The sequence below is a fragment of the Schistocerca gregaria genome, chromosome 3 (assembly GCF_023897955.1).
Source record: "Schistocerca gregaria isolate iqSchGreg1 chromosome 3, iqSchGreg1.2, whole genome shotgun sequence".
Classification (NCBI taxonomy): Eukaryota; Metazoa; Arthropoda; class Insecta; order Orthoptera; family Acrididae; genus Schistocerca; species Schistocerca gregaria.
In genome coordinates, this window is record NC_064922.1 from 584,819,083 (window position 1) to 584,841,238 (window position 22,156).

At 41.1% G+C, this 22,156-nt stretch overlaps 1 protein-coding gene across 2 annotated transcripts in view; it reads left to right on the forward strand.

Annotated features, from left to right (window-relative positions):
- The window catches only part of LOC126354759 (TATA box-binding protein-associated factor RNA polymerase I subunit B), a 292,430-nt gene that overhangs the window by 266,875 nt on the left and 3,399 nt on the right, over nt 1-22,156 (forward strand). For both annotated transcript variants that reach the window (XM_050004643.1, XM_050004644.1), the window contains exon 10: nt 3,285-3,498. In XM_050004643.1, the coding sequence (XP_049860600.1) occupies nt 3,285-3,498 (214 nt within the window). The remainder of the gene's footprint in view (nt 1-3,284; nt 3,499-22,156) is intronic.

The following is a 22,156-nucleotide window of genomic DNA, read 5'->3' on the forward strand; positions in this document are numbered from 1 at the left end:
TGCTGACCATTCTGGTACTAGGGCGCGCGCTATCTATGACAAAGACAGCCTACCATCCGAGCTGCAACACCTGAGGGAAGTCTTCTGCCAAAATGGTTACAGCAGAATGCAGATTAACAGGGCACTAAAAAGGAAGAAAGAAGTGGTGATGACCCCAGAAGAAGAAGAAGAAGGAAGCAAATGGGTCATGTTCCTTCCGTACGTGGGATCGCACACAGCTAAAATTGCATGACTACTGTGCAAACACGATATCACAACTGTTCTCTGCCCACCACTGAAGACGAGGGAGCCCCTAGGTTCTGCCAAAGACTCGCTGAAGCTTAACATGCCAGTAATGTATAGCATCCCATGTGAATGTGGAAAACAATACATTGGACAAACACAGCACTATATAACCAAACACTGTGAAGAACATATCAGATGTGTGTGACTAAGGAAGAAAACACCTTCAACTTCGAAAACACAAAGGTGCCGTGCTGAGCATCTGGCTTCTGGAAAAGTATTATCAAAAAATCCCTAGAAATAAGAATTCACAACAGCCTGGTGAACAGGGATGAAGAATGCCAACTACATGCTGCATGGAACCGTGCGATAGTGGCAACCTGTTGGGAGCGCACCCGCCAACATTCTCCGACGCAGACAGACTGCCAACACAGAGCCAAACACAGCCGCCAGGGATGGCAACTACCCCCAACGCCATGCACCCACAGTCAGACCACTGCAGCCTCCCAAGGACTGGTAGAGGGGGCAGACCGCACATACAAATACCCCACTCTCCGTGAATCTTGACACGTTGCCAGAAGATGAGACGTATGACACTTCCGGGAACATCGTGATATATTAATGCTAGCACCCTGCTGGAGACACAAGAAACCTTCAGCAGCAGTATATGCCAGAAAAGCCTGCAGCCACATATGGCACAAAGATGTTGGAAACTGTTATGTGGAAATTGGAGTGAGGGGTGAGAATGCTGGGAAATCATTTAAATTTGCCACTTACTACTCATTTGCCAAGAGATTATAGAAGCAAAGGAAACCAGAAGCAACTGAAAAATAATCTAGTTATAATGTCAAAACATTCTTAAGGGTAGGAATTGCTTCAGATTAGTCTTCAGTCAGCAATCTTTAAACAGAAATGAAGTAAAAAAGTGATATAAATTTGCATTTGGCTATCTTTAACTCATTTAAAATATTAATATGGACTAGAAATGGTCACATCTGCCAAGTACTATATGAAATTTGCTTGACAGCAACATGTGGAAAATTGTACTTGATATTCAAATTAAGACTCCTCAGTATTATGTTTTACTGAGCAGCTGGGTGTAAAAATCAGAGTAAAGAGATAATGACGGCATGTTTTTTATTCAAAATCAGATTTAAGACATAAACACACTTCTCTTTTGTTCTTTATTTGTGGTCCACAGCTCAGATACAAGACATTTTTACATACAACACCAAAAAGTTGTTAAGAAACTTTATTATGCTGTAACTAGTTCTGTCTATTTTGTGATCATCTGCTGAGCTTCAAAACTTCAAATTCTGCCCAATGATAACAAAATAATAGAAACTACAAGGTTTACAACTTTGCTTCCACCATTTTTTCTTCAACATTTGAATCTTTAATGAAACAAATTGGTTACACATGTATCATTCAAAGTATTTTCCATCGCTGAACACTACTTGCTCTCATCTTTTGGGCAGTGTATGAATCCTGCATCAAAAAAATTGTTCATCTTTTGAAGGGATTCACAAATCAATCTAGTTTATGACTTCTTCATGAGATCGATATTGTTGGTCAGCCAGGCCATGCGCCTTTGATCTAAGCAGGTGATAGTCAGAGGAAGCAATGTCTGGAGAATATGGTGGGTGGGGTAGGACTTCCCATTTTAATGTTTCCAAGTACATTTTGACCTCCTTTGCAACATGGGGTGAAGCATTGTGCTGCAAAATCACTTTATCGTGCCTCTCACTGTATTGTGGCTGTATGTCTTTTAATGCTCTGATCAAATGCATTAATTGCATTCAATAATGAGCACCTGTGATGGTTTCACTTGGTTTTAACACCTCATAGTACATGACACTGAGCTGTTCCCACCAAATGCAGAGCATGATTTTGGAGCCTTGAATATTCGGTTTGGCCGTCAACGTGGAAGCATGGCCAGGATATACCCGTGATTTTTTGTGGTTTAGGGTTGTCGTAGTGAACCCATTTTTCATCCCTGGTCACAATGCGATGCAGAAATCCCTTCCGTTTTTGCCTCTGAAGCAACTGTTGACAAACACACAAATGCTGTTCAACATCTCTTGGTTTCAGCTCACACGGGACCCAAGTGTCTTGTTTCTGAATTATGCCTATATCTTTGAGACATTTTGAAGTGGCTTGCTGTGTCACTCCCACTAATCTTGCCAATTGTTATTGAGTTTGATGCGAGTCTTCACTCAGTAATGTCTCCATTTCTGCATCTTCTAAAACATTCTCTCTTCCACTACTACGCTGGTCTATGACGTTAAAATCACCATTTTTGAAGTATTGAATCCACTCACAACACGTTCTTTCAGTAATAGTGTCCTTACTATACGTACTTGAGAGCATTCGATGAGACTCAGCCGCTGTTTTTTTCCATACTGAAACAAAGCAGTAACACCTGCCACCAATGACATGAATAAGGCTCGTAAACTGACATTTTCAATCGAGAACAACTTTATGATGCAGACACAAACCGACTAATGTTTAAATGAGGGTATGATAACTGAGGTCCAAGGTAACTGCCTGACATATGCGATCTGTTTTTTTCGACCGCTGTCGCCACCTATCGGCAAACAGTGGAAGCAAAGTTGTACACATTATAGTTGCAGTAAAATAAAGTTGTTTATCAGTTTTTTGATTATATATACAAATGTGACACTTTCTTGTGAGACATCTTTTTATCTCAACTTGAGATCTCAATATCTTCAGTATGCCTTTCTTAAATCAGCAGCCCTTTTTTTGCCTTAATTTTTCACTTGCATTTGTAAATTAGAAATCTCCTGCTCTGAAGCTTGGCACTTAGTAACATTACTGCCAAGAAAAACCATGATGTTGACATTTCTTAATCACTTCATGTGAATCCCTGTATGCTTCCACTGAATGTGAGACCAATTAAATTATAAATTTCCTTTCCAGCAACCGTAGGGTGAACATTTTATGAGTGTATTGACTTTGTAGTTTGTTTTAGTTTTAAAATATTGTTATTTGAAATATGTTGTTTTGCTGTTCAGTTTTAGATTTGTTGGTTATATTTACAGGTTTGAAACCACAGACAGTTGAAATTCTGAAACGACCACTGCTGTTGCTTGCAGAGAGACATGAAAAATCATATAACATGTATTTTCCTGCAACCCTCAGACCACTGTCAACTTACAGTACCATTATCATTACCCATAAGTGTTCTAAGCAGCAAAATTCTCTCCAGAAAAATTTCAACACTTCAGATATGAACTTCATGTTGGATCCTTCTGAGTAAGTGCTTCAGTTAAAACTTTTAATTAAAAGTGAGTGAGAAGAGTTGAGGTGTATTGAGATCAGTTACTGTTGTGGGAAATATGGTAAAGTTAGAGGAAGAAAAAATGGAAATTCTAGGAACAGGCTACAATAAGTCTGAAAAGTCTCCAGTGCAAATTTTTTAATCATGAAGGAATAAACTGTCATTTTTAGTGGCTGTGTTTTGACTGTCAAGCATTATACATTTCAACAGGTCATTTTTTATGTGGAAAACAAGTGTCATTCCAGAGGCTAGGATTTTTGTAGAATGACACATGTACCATCTCGTTCCAAACTTCTTGGGTTGTAAATTGAATGGAATGTTAATGTAATATGGCTAGGATTCCCCTCTTGTAACAGTGATACATAATGAATTGCTCCACTGTCACTATCAGAATCTCATTAGTATTTCTTTGCAACAAGAAACAAACATTTACTCTTCTTCCGTGAAGGAATGTGGTATCCACAAGAAACAAAACTTCTTGCCTTCAAAGTATGAGGAGATCCAGCTTGGTGTACCTAGTGAGAAAGAATAATAGTGGTGTTGCAGGATGAGAACAAATTTTTTTATATAGTACATACAGGTCACTCCAGAACAGCAAATCGAAATAAGTGAAAAGTGCTCTATTTATATCTGTCAACGAATTCATCTAGAGAATAACAATTTTTTGAGCTAAAATAGATCTTGTTTTGATTACCGTATTACCTCATACACACCTAACATATTTGGAAGTGAGATAAACATTGTGGTGCTGCTGTACTTTACACTTTTTTGAACTGGAAATCCCAAATGGAAAACACCTTCAGCCATCTATATTTCAAATTTTATTTTACTTATGCGACCGGTTGGGCATTTCACTACGGCATCTTCAGGCCCCTGACTGACATGTAGGAAAGATCCAACTTTATGTGCAGTTGAAATAGGGGCCAGCATTCAGTAACTGATATCCATTGACATTTTAACAACACAATCACTTCATTCGTCAATTGCAGTACCGAAACACAAGGAAAATTCACATTGGCCATTCAGTCGGCAGTCTTCATTTGAAAGTTTGAGTGAGCACAATATACACCAATGAAGAGAAGATAAAAATGCTACTCATAGACGAATAATGTAAGTTAGCAGAACAGCAATCACTGGTGTGCATCTTCCTTGTGTTTCTATTTGTTTACTGTCAACTCCAGTAAGTGAATGGGTTATGCCACCTTGCATACATGCGCTGTGTCCTATTATAGGAAAGTCAAAGTCAGTTTTATGTCATGCTTTTAATAATATCATGTTTACTTGAGTAGTACACTTTGATATGTTTAAGAACAGATCTTGAGGAGAGAATGTGGATTACTGAATAAAAAATACAGGATGCTGTTTAAAGTAGAGGTACTGCTATTCATATCTTTGTAACAAACAGTTACGAGAAAGACAATCATGCTGGTTAATGACCTCCTGGTAGCTAAACATCATTTGCTTGATACATTTTTTTATTTTTCTTCAGTGCCAAACATTATTTGATGATCAAGATAAATGAGACACCCTGTATATGTAGCCACCATACCAATGGTGCCCATACCTGGGGACAAGAAGGGGCAATGTCTCCCTTCCCCTCCCCAGCTGTCAGGAAAAGGAAAAAAATATAGTGAATCATGTGTTTCTCTTTCAAGAAAATGTTCTAAAAGTCAGTATAGCACATGTTTTTAACAGGGTCAGAACGCAACTGTGTGCCACCACATGAGACATCCTTCTGGGTTCTCTGGTGATGATGGCTAAGATCCAAACAAGTGGCTGAAGGTATATGAGCGTATAGCCAAATTTAACAAATGGAATGACATTGTGTGTTAACATATTCTTCTAGTTGGAGGGCACTGCCAAGCAATTGTATGAGAACAACAAGGAGAAGTTCACAAACTGGGAAGTATTCCATGCGGAACTGTGCATGTATTTCGACACACAATGACAGAAGAGTGAGGCTGAAGATAAATTAAAGTGCAGGGCACAGTATCCAGAAGAAACTGCAGCATCTTACATTCAAGATGTCTTGGAGCTATGTAAACTAGTGGATTCTAGAATTGAGGGGGAAAAATAAAGGTTGCACAACTCATGAAGGGTGTTGCTGAGGACATGTATGAAGCCCTACTTTTGAAGGAGGTTTCAACAGCAGATGACTTCATAAAATGGTGCCCATATATCGAGACATTGAATCACAGAAGAATTACACGTGAGTAGTTTGAACAGCTTCCAAACGTCGTATCAATGTCATGGATTTCACAAGTGTTCTTCATCAGATAGTGAGAGAGGAAGTTCAGAAAGCACTTGGTTTGCACAGCAAGCAGAAAACCGAGATGCTTCAAGAGGTCATAAGGTAGGAAGTGGAACAGACATTGAACTCAATCTCTCGTCCTTCATAACCCTTTAAAACGGTGAAAAAGTCGAGATCCGGGTGGAGTTTTGTTCCTAAAATGCTTCATGAGGAACCTGTTTGGGCACCAAGGAAGACTGATGACTGGAGGATCCAGGATAACTAACCAGTATATTTCCATTGTGGATGACTGGGACATGTGGTATGTTATTGTCGAGAAAGGTGGCAGATCTTTGATGACGCCTGTGCCAGAAGACAGCAGACCGATCTTAGCCGAACCCACTCTGGGACGATGAAGATGAACAAGAAAATGTGGGTGCACGACGGCGTAGGTCACCATCGCCGCAAGCTAGCCACTGGAGAGGAGCAGCCTCCCCAAGACATTGATCAAGGTCTCCATCACCATTTAGAAGCTCCAGCCAATCACCTAGCTGCTGCAACATGGAAAACTAAAGGGTGCGGCCTTCCCTGGAAGTGAAAAATCCTCCACCGTCGATAGACTCTGGAGCATCATATTCAGTCATTTCGGAGAAGATCCGTCACCATTTGCAGAAAACTGTCTTCATTGACAACAGAACATATCTGCTGAAGGTGGCTAATGGGAAATATGTAAAACCTACAGGAAGATGTATCATTCGTGTGGGTATAAGTGGCCATACACAGCCCTTAAAATTCATCATCTTACAATAGTGTAGTCATGACATCATTCTCGGATGGACTTTTTGAAAGATTCTCAGGCAATTATAGAGTGTGATTGCTCAAAGATACTGTGGACAGGAGAATGCGTATCTGAGTGTGTGGAGACTATGTGCGCTGGATGAAGTGATCATTCCTGCAGTCAGCACTGGAAAGGTAACCATGACGTGTCATGCCATGCATCAACCCATGGATCTTGTAGTGGAAGAACAAGCTACTTGCCATTCTCCAAGAGTTCTCTGAATTCTTCAATCCACAGGTGAAGAGCAAATTAGACAAATCGACGGTCAAGCATTGGATTAGCACTGGAGACCATCAGTCAATACGCCAGAGAGCATACCGTGTGAGAGCAACAGAACATTGAATAATTCGCGATGAGGTAGAGAAAATAATGAAGAATGACATCATTCAGCCTTCGCAGAGCATTTGGTGCTTCTGCGTTGATTACAGGAAGCTTAATATGATAACTAGATAGGACGTTTACCCACTTCCATGAATTGATGGTACACTAGATTGTCTGAAGGGGGCTAAGTTTTTCTCAACCATGGACATGTACGTGGGATACTGATCGAAGTAGATGAGGCTGATCATGAGAGAACTGCATTCATCATTCCTGAGGGCTTGTATCAGTTTAAGGTAATGCCATTTGGTTTATATAATGCACCAGCAACTATCGAACAGATGATGGATAATCTTCTAAGTCACCTGAAGTGGACGATGTGTCTTTGTTATTTAGATGACAGTATAGTGTTCTCAGAGACTATTGATGAACATATGAAAAGACTGAGGGCCGTTCTTAAGTGTCTCCAACAAGACGGACTGAAACTTAATCCAACAAAGTGTCTCTTTGGAGCAAAAAAAATCAAAATACTTGGACACCTTGTGTCAGATGAAGGTGTGCGGCCAAACCCAGAAAAGGTGAGATCTATAATGGAATTTCCTATTCCTAAAAGTATTAGAGATGTGAGAAGCTTCCTCGGATTATGTTCTTATTACCGTCGTTTTATCAAAGACTTTTGTCTCAAAGCCAGGCCACTCCAAGAGTTGTTAAAAGCTGATGCTAAATTTACCTGGGGTGGTGCTCAACAAGATTCTTTTGATGTGCTGTGAAAAGCTCTAACAACTGACCATATATTTGGTCTGTACGATGAGAGAGCACCTACAGAACTACACACAGATGCCAGCAGGTATGGGATCGTTGCTATTCTGGTGCAGATTTCGGATGGAAAAGAGAAGGTTATAGCCTATGTTTCTTGGACACTGACTCAACTACAGAAAGAGAATGTCTTTCTGTGATCTGGGCCATGTGCAAATTTCGACAGTATCTCTATGTAAGGCCATTCACAGTTGTTACAGACCATCATTCACTTTGTTGGTTGACAAGTCTTAAGGATTCAACAGGATGACTCACCAGGTGGGGACTACGTTTTCAGGAGTATGAGATTACCATAGTGTACAAAAGTGAAGAAAACACCAAGATGCCGACTGTCTCTCCAGAAACCCTGTGCAAAGCCATCAAGACTTTGATGAATAGTGTCTGCCTCGCTGCACTCCAGGATCTCTCTGCTAAGCAGAAGCAGCATGCCAAGATATGTCAAATTATGCTTGCCTTCGATCAGTCAGAGGATGTGAAATGACAATTTAAGGTAGTTAATGGATTACTTTGCAAGAAAAACTTTGATCCATTTGGAAAGAAGTGGCTACCAGTGATTCCTAAACACGTGTGTTTAGATGTTCTATAGAAATTCCCTGACACACCTGAGGCCAGATATCCAGGATTTCTTAAGACATGTGATAGAATCTGTAAGAGATTTTTCTGGCTATGTTTATTTAGGAGTGTCACACTGTTGAGAGTGCCAGAGGTAAAGGCAGTTCCTCAAAAGCCACCTGGCCAACTCATACCAATTCCACCACCCAAAACGCCTTTCCAGCGTGTTGGGATTGCCTCCTCGGACGATTTCCAATGACTGCTAGTGGCAATAGATGGATTATTGTTTGCACTGATTATCTGACATGCTATGCTATTACAAAAGCCGTGAAAACAGCCGAAGCATTCGAAGCAGCCAAATTCATCATGGAAGACATTGTATTAAAACACGGTGCCCCAAGATTGTTAATTACGGATTGAGGGAAAGTTTTTCAATCAAATCTTGTGACAGAGATAAACTGTCATTGCAACATTACTCACCACATGATGACTGCTTACCATCCACAAACCAATGGTCTTCCTGAACGCCTTAATAAGACCTTGGCTGACGTGCTATCAATGTTTGTCAGTGCTGAGCAGAGCAACTGGGATGAGGTGATATCTTTTGTGATGATTGCTTACAACACCGCCAAACAAGACACCACCATTTTTCCTGGTGCATGGGCTTGAGGCGACTATGACGATGAACACTGTGTTTCTGTTACATCCTGATGATGTGGACAATGACTACATCGGCCAGCTGTTAACCAAAGCTGAGGAAGCGCACTTAGCTCTACTCTGCACGCTGCAGGCTCAAGCAAACGATCACTGAAGGTATGACACGAACCACCACGAGCCACCAGCCTGTTGTCTACCGGCCTGGTGACATCGTCTGGATCTTCACTCCTGTTTGGAGCTTCTCTCTCAATAGCTCATCAGGCACTACTGTGGACCTTACAAGATTGTAAGACAGTTGTCTGATGTTACTTATGAAGCTGAAGCTTTTGACCCCGACACAAGACGATGAAAGATCAGAGATATGGTCCACATCCTTCGAATGAAACCCTATAAGGGTCCTGCAACCCAGGGTAAATTCAAAGCTCCAGCGACAGGCAACAAGAGGAAAGGTGACAAAGAGCGTAGCGGCAAAAGTAGTTCTAAGAATATCACCACCTTGGCGAGAATCAGTCATCAGAAGTTGGAGTACGCAGGACCGATGACTCGTTCCTGGACTAGGAGGACGTAACACTGAGACACTGTTCTCTTAAGGAGGGAGCAATGTCGCAGAAGAAGCTGAGTAGCTCCGTGGTGTAGTGGTTATGATATTAAACTGTTGCATGGAGGGTCGTGAACTCAAAACTCGCCTTGACTCTACAATTTTAATTATTCAGTTTAAGTAAATTCTAGAAGTATCACAAATGCCAAGAATCATTGTACTGGAATATTCTGTAGCTGTATATATACTGTATGTGTTGACTTACCAAGCGGGAAAGCGCCGGCAGACATGCACATGAACAAAACACACAAACACAGAATTACTAGCTTTCGCAACTGATGGTTGCTTCTTCAGGAAGGAGAGGGAAAGACGAAAGGATGTGGGTTTTAAGGGAGAGGGTAAGGAGTCATTCCAATCCCGGGAGCGGAAAGACTTCCCTTAGGGGAAAAAAAGGACAGGTGTACACTCGCGCGCACACACACACACACACACACACACACACACACACACACACACACACACACACACACACACATATCCATCCGCACATACACAGACACAAGCAGACATATTTAAAGGCAAAGAGTAAGGGCAGAGATGTCAGTCGAGGCAGAAGTACAGAGGCAAAGAAGTTGTTGAAAGACAGGTGAGGTATGAGCGGCGGCAACTTGAAATTAGCGGAGGTTGAGGCCTGGCGGATATCGAGAAGAGAGGATATACTGAAGGGCAAGTTCCCATCTCCGGAGTTCGGATAGGTTGGTGTTGGTGGGAAGTATCCAGATAACTCGGACGGTGTAACACTGTGCCAAGATGTGCTGGCCGTGCATCAAGGCATGTTTAGCCACAGGGTGATCCTCATTACCAACAAACACTGTCTGCCTGTGTCCATTCATGTGAATGGACAGTTTGTTGCTGGTCATTCCCACATAGAAAGCGTCACAGTGCAGGCAGGTCAGTCGGTAAATCACGTGGGTGCTTTCACACGTGGCTCTCCCTTTGATCGTGTACACCTTCCGGGTTACAGGACTGGAGTAGGTGGTGGTGGGAGGGTGCATAGGACAGGTTTTACACCGGGGGCGGTTGCAAGGGTAGGAGCCAGAGGGTAGGGAAGGTGGTTTGGGGATTTCATAGGGATGAACCAAGAGGTTACGAAGGTTAGGTGGACGGCGGAAAGACACTCTTGGTGGAGTGAGGAGGATTTTATGAAGGATGGATCTCATTTCGGGGCAGGATTTTAGGAAGTCGTATCCCTGCTGGAGAGCCACATTCAAGGTCTGATCCAGTCCCGGGAAGTATTCTGTCACAAGTGGGGCACCCTCCCACCACCACCTACTCCAGTCCTGTAACCCGGAAGGTGTACACGATCAAAGGGAGAGCCACGTGTGAAAGCACCCACGTGATTTACCGACTGACCTGCCTGCACTGTGACGCTTTCTATGTGGGAATGACCAGCAACAAACTGTCCATTCGCATGAATGGACACAGGCAGACAGTGTTTGTTGGTAATGAGGATCACCCTGTGGCTAAACATGCCTTGATGCACGGCCAGCACATCTTGGCACAGTGTTACACCGTCCGAGTTATCTGGATACTTCCCACCAACACCAACCTATCCGAACTCCAGAGATGGGAACTCGCCCTTCAGTATATCCTCTCTTCTCGATATCCGCCAGGCCTCAACCTCCGCTAATTTCAAGTTGCCGCCGCTCATACCTCACCTGTCTTTCAACAACTTCTTTGCCTCTGTACTTCCGCCTCAACTGACATCTCTGCCCTTACTCTTTGCCTAAATATGTCTGCTTGTGTCTGTGTATGTGCGGATGGATATGTGTGCATGTGTGTGTGTGTGTGTGTGCGCGCGAGTGTACACCTGTCCTTTTTTCCCCCCTAAGGGAAGTCTTTCCGCTCCCGGGATTGGAATGACTCCTTACCCTCTCCCTTAAAACCCACATCCTTTCGTCTTTCCCTCTCCTTCCTGAAGAAGCAACCATCGGTTGCGAAAGCTAGTAATTCTGTGTGTGTGTTTGTGTGTTTTGTTCATTGTGCCTGTCTGCCGGCGCTTTCCCGCTTGGTAAGTCTTGGAATCTTTGTTTTTAATATATTTTTCCCATGTGGAAGTTTCTTTCTATTATATATGTCTGTGTATGTGCGGATGGATATGTGTGTGTGTGCGAGTGTACACCTGTCCTTTTTTCCCCCTAAGGGAAGTCTTTCCGCTCCCGGGATTGGAATGACTCCTTACCCTCTCCCTTAAAAACCACATCCTTTCTTCTTTCCCTCTCCTTCCCTCTTTCCTGAAGAAGCAACCATCGGTTGCAAAAGCTAGTTATTCTGTGTGTGTGTGTGTGTGTGTGTGTGTGTGTGTGTGTGTGTGTGTGTGTGTGTGTGTGTGTGTTTGTTCATTGTGCCTGTCTGCCGGCGCTTTCCCACTTGGTAAGTCTTGGAATCTTTGTTTTTAATATATATTGTGTTTCATACTAGAATGTCGTGTTCCCAGTTTGGCACAGCTTTGCCACAGGAAACACAAAAGCGATCGAAGACGTCCGTCTTATGGTCAGCTCCTGATCGTTGTCAGAAGGAGGCTAGTTTTTGATTACGCGAAGGCTTCTATTATTTGGAAAAGAACAACACAGATTTCTTTACGTAATCAGTATGAAGTTTATAATCACCTAAGGGACCTTTAACAATGAACAATAAAAAAAATTGCATTTGCAAATGAAATCATTAATAAATGGGGCAGCTATGAGTTGTATAGAAGACAATGAGTGGCCTTCTGTCTACGACCAGGATGCTGCAGTATTCTCTGTTGCAGTAAAGGCTGTTTGATATTTACAAAAATAATATGACGTGGAGGTAAAATAAAATAAAGGAAAAGAATAGAATAAGAAATCTGGTAAACACTAGCAAATAAGGGCTTATTTATAAACAGTATAACTTACTTAAGTACTTTTCTAATTGTATGGTGCGATCAGATTTTAGCCTGCCCTGTGCTGTCTCCTTGGTTCACGTTTTTGTCACAAATTACAGTTATTACTTTTCTCCTTCAAATGTTAAAGACAGTTCTTGTACCGTTCAACACCTTCATAACAATAACTTGCCAATTTACAGTTTCGAACATAAATTACTTGAATTTTATTAATTAATAATGTTGTCTACATGCTGGCAAGACTGCTCACTTTTATAGCTTAAAGTCGGCCTTCTTTACGTTTTCACATTACAAGCAGAAGTACATTAAAATCTGAAGATCTACAAAAGTTTTTTACTGTCATCTTTTATTTAGATCAAAGCGGAACGCCAGTTCAGCTTCTGTTAAAATGTTTGTTTGACTGCGCAATTGATGTATTAGTGTCCGCACTAGATTCACATCTCTTTACAGTTACAAATTATATAAAACAAATGTCTTTCAAAGAATATGTCTCATCTCATAAGTTGATCATTTAATATACAGATAGGTGAATGCCTTTCCAAGAGTACTCACAACTTTCATACTACGGAAATCCCAATAATATTACAAAGTGCTGAATAAACCTTCATTAAATGAAGTTAGTGTTTGTTGTTCATCTAATTACACCTTCTTCTACATGGCAATATGAGCATTGTTAACTACCAGTGCTTGATGTTCATGCATCATCAATCAGTTTTCTCTGCCACATTAGTAGTATAAAGGAGTCCGTCTGTGTGTGAAAATTAGCAGCATCATTAGAAGTAATAATTATGCAATTTTCTAGTGTTATTAAACTGATGTACACCCATCTACATCTATATGACTAGCCTGCAATTTACCTGGAAGAGGTATCATAAAACGACCTTTAGAGTATTTTTCCATCATTCCAATCCCAAAAAGTGCCCTGGAAAAATGAATACTTACATCTTTCCGTTCAAGCTCTGAGTTCTCTTATTTTATTATGCAGATAATTTTTCTCTGTGTATTCGACAAAATATTTTTGTATTCAAAGGAGAAAATTGGTGACTGGAATTCCATGAAAAGATACACCCCAATGAAAAACACCTTTGTTTTAATGATTGCCACCCCAACTTGTGTACCATATCCTTGACACACACACTCCCATTTCACAATAATACAAATTGAGTTGCCGTTCTTTGAACGATTTCAGTATTGTCTGCTAGTGCTCTGGTAGGGATCCCATAGTGTGTAGCAGTACTCCATAAGAGGATGGACAGGTGTAATGTGTAGACAGTCTCTCTAGTAGATCTGTTCAATCTACTAAGTGCTCTGCCAATAAAACACAGTCTTTCATTCACCTTCCCAAAAATTTTCTTTGTGATCATTCCAATTTAAGTTGTTTGTAAGTTTTATCACAAGGTATTTAGTTGAACTGACAGCCTTAAGATTGTGTGATTAATTGTGTATCCGAAATGGAATGGCTTCCTTTTAGTAATCATGTTGGTGGTCTCACACATTCCTTTATTTAGTGTATTAGGCCTGTATATTAGTGTATAAACTGTGTCTTCTTGTGTATTCAACAGAATTTAAAAATACATTTTTCGCCTTCTCTGCAGCACCTTTATTTCTTCTCTAATTTATCTCCAAATATTTCTGTTGGTAAGAAAATGGTGAATTATATCTGATTATTGTTGACTGTACAATTTCATCTACAAGAGGACCTTATGGACTAGCTCTCTTCGATTTTCTTCATACTTAAAGGTATTGAAGCCCAGTGCCAAGATATCAGTTTCTTGAAGTTATAACAGGAAAGTCTCAGAACAACTTGTAACAATCACTTTTGAAGATTAGAAGATTTTGAAAAACTGTTAAGTAGAAAATGTTTCTATCATTTCAATGTGCCCAGAATGAAATTTTCACTCTGCAGCAGAGTGTGCACTGATGTGAAACTTCCTGGTAAATTACAAATGTGTGCCGGGCCGAGACTAACCCAGGATCTGTCTTTCATGGACAAGTGCTCTACTGACTGAGCTACCCATGCATGACTCAAGATCTGTCCTCACGGCTTTACTTCCACCAGTTCCTGATCTCCTGCCTTTCATACTTCACAGAAGCTCCCCTGTGAATCTAGTTTTGAAGGTAGGAGATGAGGAACTTACAGAAGCAAATCACTGAGGACATGTTGTGAATCATGCTTGAGTAGCTTAGTCGGTAGAGCACTTGCCCGCAAAAGGCAAAGGTCCCAAGTGTGAGTCTTGGTCCGGTATAAAGTTTTAATCTGCCAGGAAGTTTCATATCAGCACACACTCCACAGCAGAGTGAAAATTTCATTCTGGAAACACACTCAGGTTGTGGCTAAGCCATGTCTCTGCATTGCCCTTTCTTTAAGGAGTGCTAGTTCTGCAAGTTTCTAGGAAAGCTTCTGTGAAGGAAGGAGATGAGGTACATGTGAAAGTAAAGTTGTGAGGACTGGTCATGAGTTGTGCTTGGTTAGGTCAGTCTGTAGAGCAAGAGCCCATGAATGCAAAGGTCCAGAGTTCAAGTCTCAGTCGGGCACACAGTTTTAATCTGCCAAGAGGTTTCATATCAGTGTAGTTGCCAACAGCTGAGAGTGTCGTATGCAAGTCTTCTTAATCCTAAATCACCAGTCCAATCCTTGGTAGCATCAGATTTTTTTTTATATTTATTAATAAACTGATATGTTTATTACCAAACATAGAATCATATTGTTTTATTAAAGTAACAGCTTTCATTTTTAACAATATTATGAAAAGGAGAGATTGCTACTCAGTGTAAAGATGACACACTGAGTTGCAGACAGGCAAGCCGAAAAGACTGTTACACATTTGAGCTTTCAGCCGAAGCCTTATTCACAAGGGAAAACACACACATACAGATTCACAGAAGTGAGCAGACTTCATGCACACATGACCACTGTCTCTAGCTGCAAAGGCTAGAATGCAACTGTGTTGCATGAAACAGAAGCAACAATCTGGAGTGCAGGAGGGAAGGGGAAGGATACCACGGTGTCTGGCAGAGTGTGCACAGGGAGTAGAAGGTGGCAGGACAAAGCTGCCAGATGCAGCTTTGGGAAACTGTGGGGGAGCAGAAGGGGAAGTGGAAAGAGGGGGGGGAACACATAAGGGAAAAAGTTCGGTGGGTGGATTGGCAGAGAGCAGCACACACTGAAGTTTATGAAGCTTGAATTTGGCAGAGGTGATAGGACAGAAGGGATGGAAAGTGTTGGGTGGAAGATCTAGAGCAGTATGTTGAGGCCAGTATGATTTGGGAGCAGAGAATGTGTTGTGAGGATAATTCCGGTCTGTGCAGTTCACAAAAGCTGGTGGTGGAGGGGAGGATCCAGATGGTCCCAGGTTGTGAATCAACCATTGAAATCTAGCATATTATGTTCAGCTGCCTGTTGTGCCACAGGTTGATTCACTTTGCTCTTGGCTACAGTTTGGCAGTGGTCATTTACCCAGGTGGACAGCCGGCTGGTAGTCATACCAATATAAAAAGCTGTACAATTATTACATCAGAGCTGTTATATGACATCGCTGCTTTCACAGATGGCCTGTCCTTTGATGAGATAGTATAAGCCTGTGACAGAACTAGAATGGGAAGTGCTGGTTGGGTGGACTGGGCAGGTCATGCACCTGTGTCTTCCACAGGGATATGATCCTTATGGCAAGGAGTTATTGGGAGTATCGTAGGGACAGTCTAGGATGTTGTGGAGGGTAGATGGTTGATGGAACACCACTTTAGGAGGGAAGGAAAGAATCTTGGATAAGATGTCTCTCATTTCAGGGCATAATGATGAAGGATTTGGTTCAGTTGTTCCAGTCTGGAGTGCTGCTGGTTGATGAGAGGGGCTCCTCTGTAGCTGGTTCTTGGGGGCAGTGGGAAGACTGTGGTTTATGTGGGGATATGGCACTAACCAACAATACCTGCATTTTGACATCTGCCATCCTTCAACAGCAAAAAATCCCTCCCATACAGCCTGGCTACCCTAGGACGATGTCTCTGCAGTAACAAGAATCCCTTGCCCAGTATACTGAAGGTCTCACAAAGGCCTTCACAGATGGGCACTATCCTCCAGACCTACTCTGCAAACAAATTTTCTACACTATATCCCCCTCCCCTCTCCCCCTCCCTCCACCAATATTCCCACCACCCCCAAGACCAGCTACACAGGAGCACCCTCTCGTCACCAAGTACCACCCCAAAGTGGAACAACTGAACCACCTCCATCAGGACTTCGATTGTCTATCATTATCGTATCCCTCTGGGAGACACAGGTGCGAGACCTGCCAAATCCACCCAACCAGCACTTCGTATTCCAGTCCTATCACACGCTCATCCTACCCCGTCAGAGACCGATCCACATGTGAAAGTAGCAAAGCCATGTACCCGCTATGCTGCAATCATTGTACAGTTTTTTGTATTGGTATGACTACCTTCTAGCTGTCCACCAAGAAGAATGGCCACTGACAAACTTTGGCCAAGAAAAACATGCGGCTGATTTCAATGGCCACTTCACTACTCAGATTATTTGGATCTTCCCCTCCACCTCCAGCTTTTCTGAATTGCACATATCAAAGTTATCCTTACGACACATTCTCCGCTTTCAAAATCATCCCAGCCTCAACCTGCAATAACCTAATGCTCCCACATCCTCAACCCAACAGTTTCTACCCACTCACTCCTATCACCTCCTCTCAATTCATATCCGCTCACCTTCATTGTGCACTGATCTCTGCCAGTGCACTCGCTGGCCTTTTTTCCTTTTTTGCTCCTCTCCTCCTTCACCCCCTCCCTCTCTCTCTCCCATCATCTGATGCTGCGCATGGCAGCATGTCCTGCCACCATCTACTCCCTGTTCATACTGCCACGCAATGCTGACTTCTTACCCTTCACCTGTATCCTGTAATCCTTCTGCCTTCCTTGCCCCACTCCAGATTGTTACTTCTGTTTGACGCACAACAATAGCATTCTGGCCAGAGCAGCCAGAGATAGTTATCATGAGCACGTGAGGTGTGCTTTCTTATGTGAATGTTTGTATGTTTTCCTTTAGAAGACTTCAGTTGAAAGCTCAGTGCATAACAGTCCCTCTGTCGTGCCTGTCTGCAACTCAGCATGTCATCTTTATAGTGAGTAGCAGTCTTTCCTTTTCATAATATTGTTTGTATACCAACGTGGACTTTCCATTTTTTAATATTTTTATTGTTAATTACACCAAAAAGCCAAAGAAACAGATACGCCTAAGGCCTCCACTAGCATGCAGAAGTACTGCAACACAATGTGACATGGACTTGACTAATGTATGAAAAAGTGCTGGAGGGAATTGACACCATGAATCCTGAAGGGTTGTCCATAAATCCATAAGAGTATGAGTGGTTGGAGATCTCTTCTGAACAGCATATTGCAAGGCATCCCAGACATGCTCAACAATGTTCATATCTGGGGAGTTTGGTGGCCAGCAGAAGTGTTTAGACACAGAAGAGTGTCCCTGAAGCCTCTCTGTAGCAATTCTGGATGTGTGGGTGTCACTTTGTTCTGCTGGAATTGCCCAAGTCCATTGGAATGCATAATGGACGAATGAGTGCAGGAGATCACACAGGATTCTTATGTATGTGTCACCTGTCAGAGTTGTATCTAGACATATCAAGGTTCCCATATCACTCCAACTGCACAAACCCCACACCCTTACAAAGCCTCCACCAGCTTGAACAGTTCCCTGCTGACATGCAATACACATCCGTTTGCTTGATATAATTTGAAACGAGACTCATCTGACCAGGCAACATGTTTCCAGTCATCAACAGTCCAATGTCGGTGTTGATGAGCCAAGGCAAGACGAAGTTTTGTGTCATGCAGTCATCAGGGGTACATGAGTGGGCCTTCAGCTCCGAAAGCCCATATTGATGATGTTTTGTTGAATGGTTAGCATGCTGACACTTGTTGATGGCCCAGCATTGAAATCCGCAGCAATTTGCGGAATGGTTTGCACTTCTGTCACATTGAACGATTCTCTTCAGTCATCATTGGTCCCAGTCTTGCAGGATCTTTTTCTGGGTGCAGCGATGTCAGAGATTTGATGTTTTACCAGATTTCTGATAGTCATGGTACACTCGTGAAATGGACGTAAGGGAAAATCCCCACTTCATCACTACCTTGGAGATGCTGTGTCCCATCACTCGTGTGCCGACTATAACACCACATTCAAGCTCACTTAAATCTTGATAACCAGCCATTGTAGCAGCAGTAACCGATTTAACAACTGCGCCAGACCCTTGTTGTCTTACATAAGCATTACTGCAGTGCCGTATTCTGCCCGTTTACATATCTCTGTATTTGAATATGCATGCCTATATACCAATATACGCATGCCTATATACCAATTTCTTTGGCACTTCAGTGTACTAATCACTTGAAAATGTGAGTTCACATAAATTAGCATTTGGCACAGAAAAATGAAACATTAAATAAAATCCTTTTATATTTTTAGAGATTGACGAGTATCATAATGTGTAATATTATGATACATATAATTTGTAATTATAATATTTTTATCTTATAATAAGGCATTTCACATTTTAGTATATGATCAGTAATTAAACATAAAATCCAGTTATTTTTATTAAAATATATGATTCAGTATCAATTATTTTTTTCCATTTCATAACATAGAATTTAAATAAAAGTAAAAACAAAATATTGCTACTAATGAGTTGAATCAGCAACTTCATGGTTACAGGACTTCTGTAAGGCCTGGTGGAGTAGTGGCAAAGCATGCACCTGGAAACCAAGAGGTTGCTGGATTGATTCCTGATTGAACCATTGAAATATTTCTGTCTGACTTGTACAAGGCTTGTGATCTTTGCAATCAGCTGGCTCCAACTATGTTATGAGGGGGGGGGGGGGGGGGGGGGCACTGCATTGCAGAGTTTGTGGTATGTGGAGGTGGTGGTGGTTGTGCCAGTGCTGGCTAGGGAAGCTTAACTCCAATGTAAAACATCTTTTTCAGTTTTGTTTCATAGTGATCAAAGTGTTGTGGTGGTGCCACAGACATGCCCCCTGCAGGTGCATGGTCTGCAATAAGTAAAATTGTTAGTGGTGCGAATATGTCCTTAGATTCTCTTAGAGGTACACACCTACCAGAAGAGAAGCTTGCCTGGTTTTGTGGTTGGCGGTAGTACCATCCTTGTTACCAACTGCTGCCCTCAAAGGCAGAAGTTTGGCTGGTACTGTGGAGCTTGGAGATGTCTTGTCCATTGTGCTATTCAAAGTCCATGGTCGCAGTCTTAATCCTGTGAGCTGTCTAGTGTAGATGACTGCCCAAACCAGCATCGTCTGCTCATGGTCCATAGTGCAGCTGAGACTAACTTGGCTGGCATTGTGTGTGGCAGCAGGAAATTTTACAAAATATCTGCTGTATTTACAAGATCCTGAAAACTAGTTTTGCTATCAACCAGAAATCGATGTGGAGAACATGCTATAATTTCCAGTGTGCAAGGCGTCATTACTCTTTGTTCTCACCGAAAGAAAATATTTCTACTTATTATTTACTCAGAGGACACAGGGACTATGACTATAAGAAAGTAGTTTTCAGTTGTAACAGATTAATATATTCAGTAAAAGTTCACACTCATAAACATAATAATAATCCTTACAATAATTATGATGATGATAATAATAATAATAAACAGACTCATACAAGATGATACCACAAATGCCTGAAGTGATAATTTTGCAACATGAAGTCACCCGAGCAATTAATTCTACGCACAATTGGAAAGCCCCTGGAAATGATAAAATAGCAAATTTCTGGCTAAAGAAGTTCACCTCTACACATTCATATCTAACTAAATTATTTAACAGTTACATTGCAGACCCATACACATTCCCTGATACACTTACACAAGGAATAACTTATCTGAAACCTAAAGATCAAGCAGACACAGCAAACCCAGCAAAATATTGCCCCATAACATGCCTACCAACAACTTCAGTCATTACACAGAAATTAATGACACATACAACACAGAACAAAATTATAAATGAAGAATAAAAAGGCTGCTGCAAAGGAGCACGGGGTTGTAAAGAGCAACTGATAATAGATACAGAGGTGACATATCAAGCTAAAACCAAACAAAGGTCGCTGCACTACGCATACATTGATTACCAAAAAGCTTTTGATAGTGTACCCCACTCATGGTTACTACAGATATTGGAAATATACAAAGTAGATCCTAAATTAATACAGTTCCTAAACATAGTAATGAAAAATTGGCAAACCACACTTAATATCCAAACAAATTCAAATAATGTCAGATCACAGCCAATACAGATTAAGGCATGGAATATACCAAGGAGACTCATTAAGTCCCTTCTGGTTCTACCTTGCTCTGAACCCACTGTCCAACATGCTAAATAATACAAATTATGGATATAATATTACTGGAACATACCCACACAAAATAACACATTTGCTATACATGGATGATCTAAAACTACTGGCAGCAACAATTGAACAACTCAACCAATTAGTAAAGATAACACAAGTATTTAGCAATGATATAAATATGGCTTTTGGAACAGACATATGTAAGAAAAATAGCATAGTCAAGGGAAAACACACTAAACAAGAAGATTAAATATTGGATAACCACAGCGACTGCAGAGAAGTGATGGAAAAAACAGATGCCTATACATATATAGGATACAGACAAAAAATAGGAATAGATTATACAAATATTAAAGAAGAACTAAAAGAAAAATATAGACAAAGACTAACAAAAATACTGAAAACAGGATTGACAGCAAGAAACAAGACAAACCAATATTGACCTACTCATTTGGAGTAGTGAAATGGAGTAGCACAGACCTAGAAGCACTCAATACACTTACACAATCACAATGCCACAAATGTATAATACATCACATACATTCAGCAACAGAAAGATTCACATTAAGCAGAAAGGAAGGAGGAAGGGGATTTATCGACATAAAAAACCTACATTATGCACAGGTAGACAATTTAAGAAAATTCTTTACAGAACGAGCAGAAACTAGCATAATACACAAAGCAATCACTCATATAAATATATCAGCTACACCATTGCAATTTCATAACCACTTCTACAACCCATTAGATCACATAACATCAATAGATACGAAGAAAGTAAATTGGAAAAAGAAAACACTACACGGCAAGCAACCGTATCACCTAACACAGCCACACATCGATCAAGACACATCCAACACATGGCTAAGAAAAGGAAATATATACAGTGAGATGGAAGGATTCATGATTGCAATACAGGATCAAACAATAAACACCAGATATTACAGCAAGTATATTATTAAAGATCCCAATACCACAACAGATAAATGCAGACTTTGCAAACAACAAATAGAAACAGTAGATCACATCACAAGCGGGTATACAACACTAGCAAATACAGAATACCCCAGAAGAGATGACAATGTAGCAAAAATAATACATCAACAACTTGACATGCAACATAAACTAATAAAACAATATGTTCTCACATACAAGTATGCACCACAAAATGTACTGGAGAATGATGAATACAAATTAGACTGGAACAGAACCATTATAACAGATAAAACAACACCACATAACAAACCTGACATCATACTCAAGAATAAAAAGAAGAAATTAACACAACTAATCGAAATATCCATACCCAATACAACAAATATACAAAAGAAAACAGGAGAAAAAATTGAAAAATACATCCAACTGGCTGAGG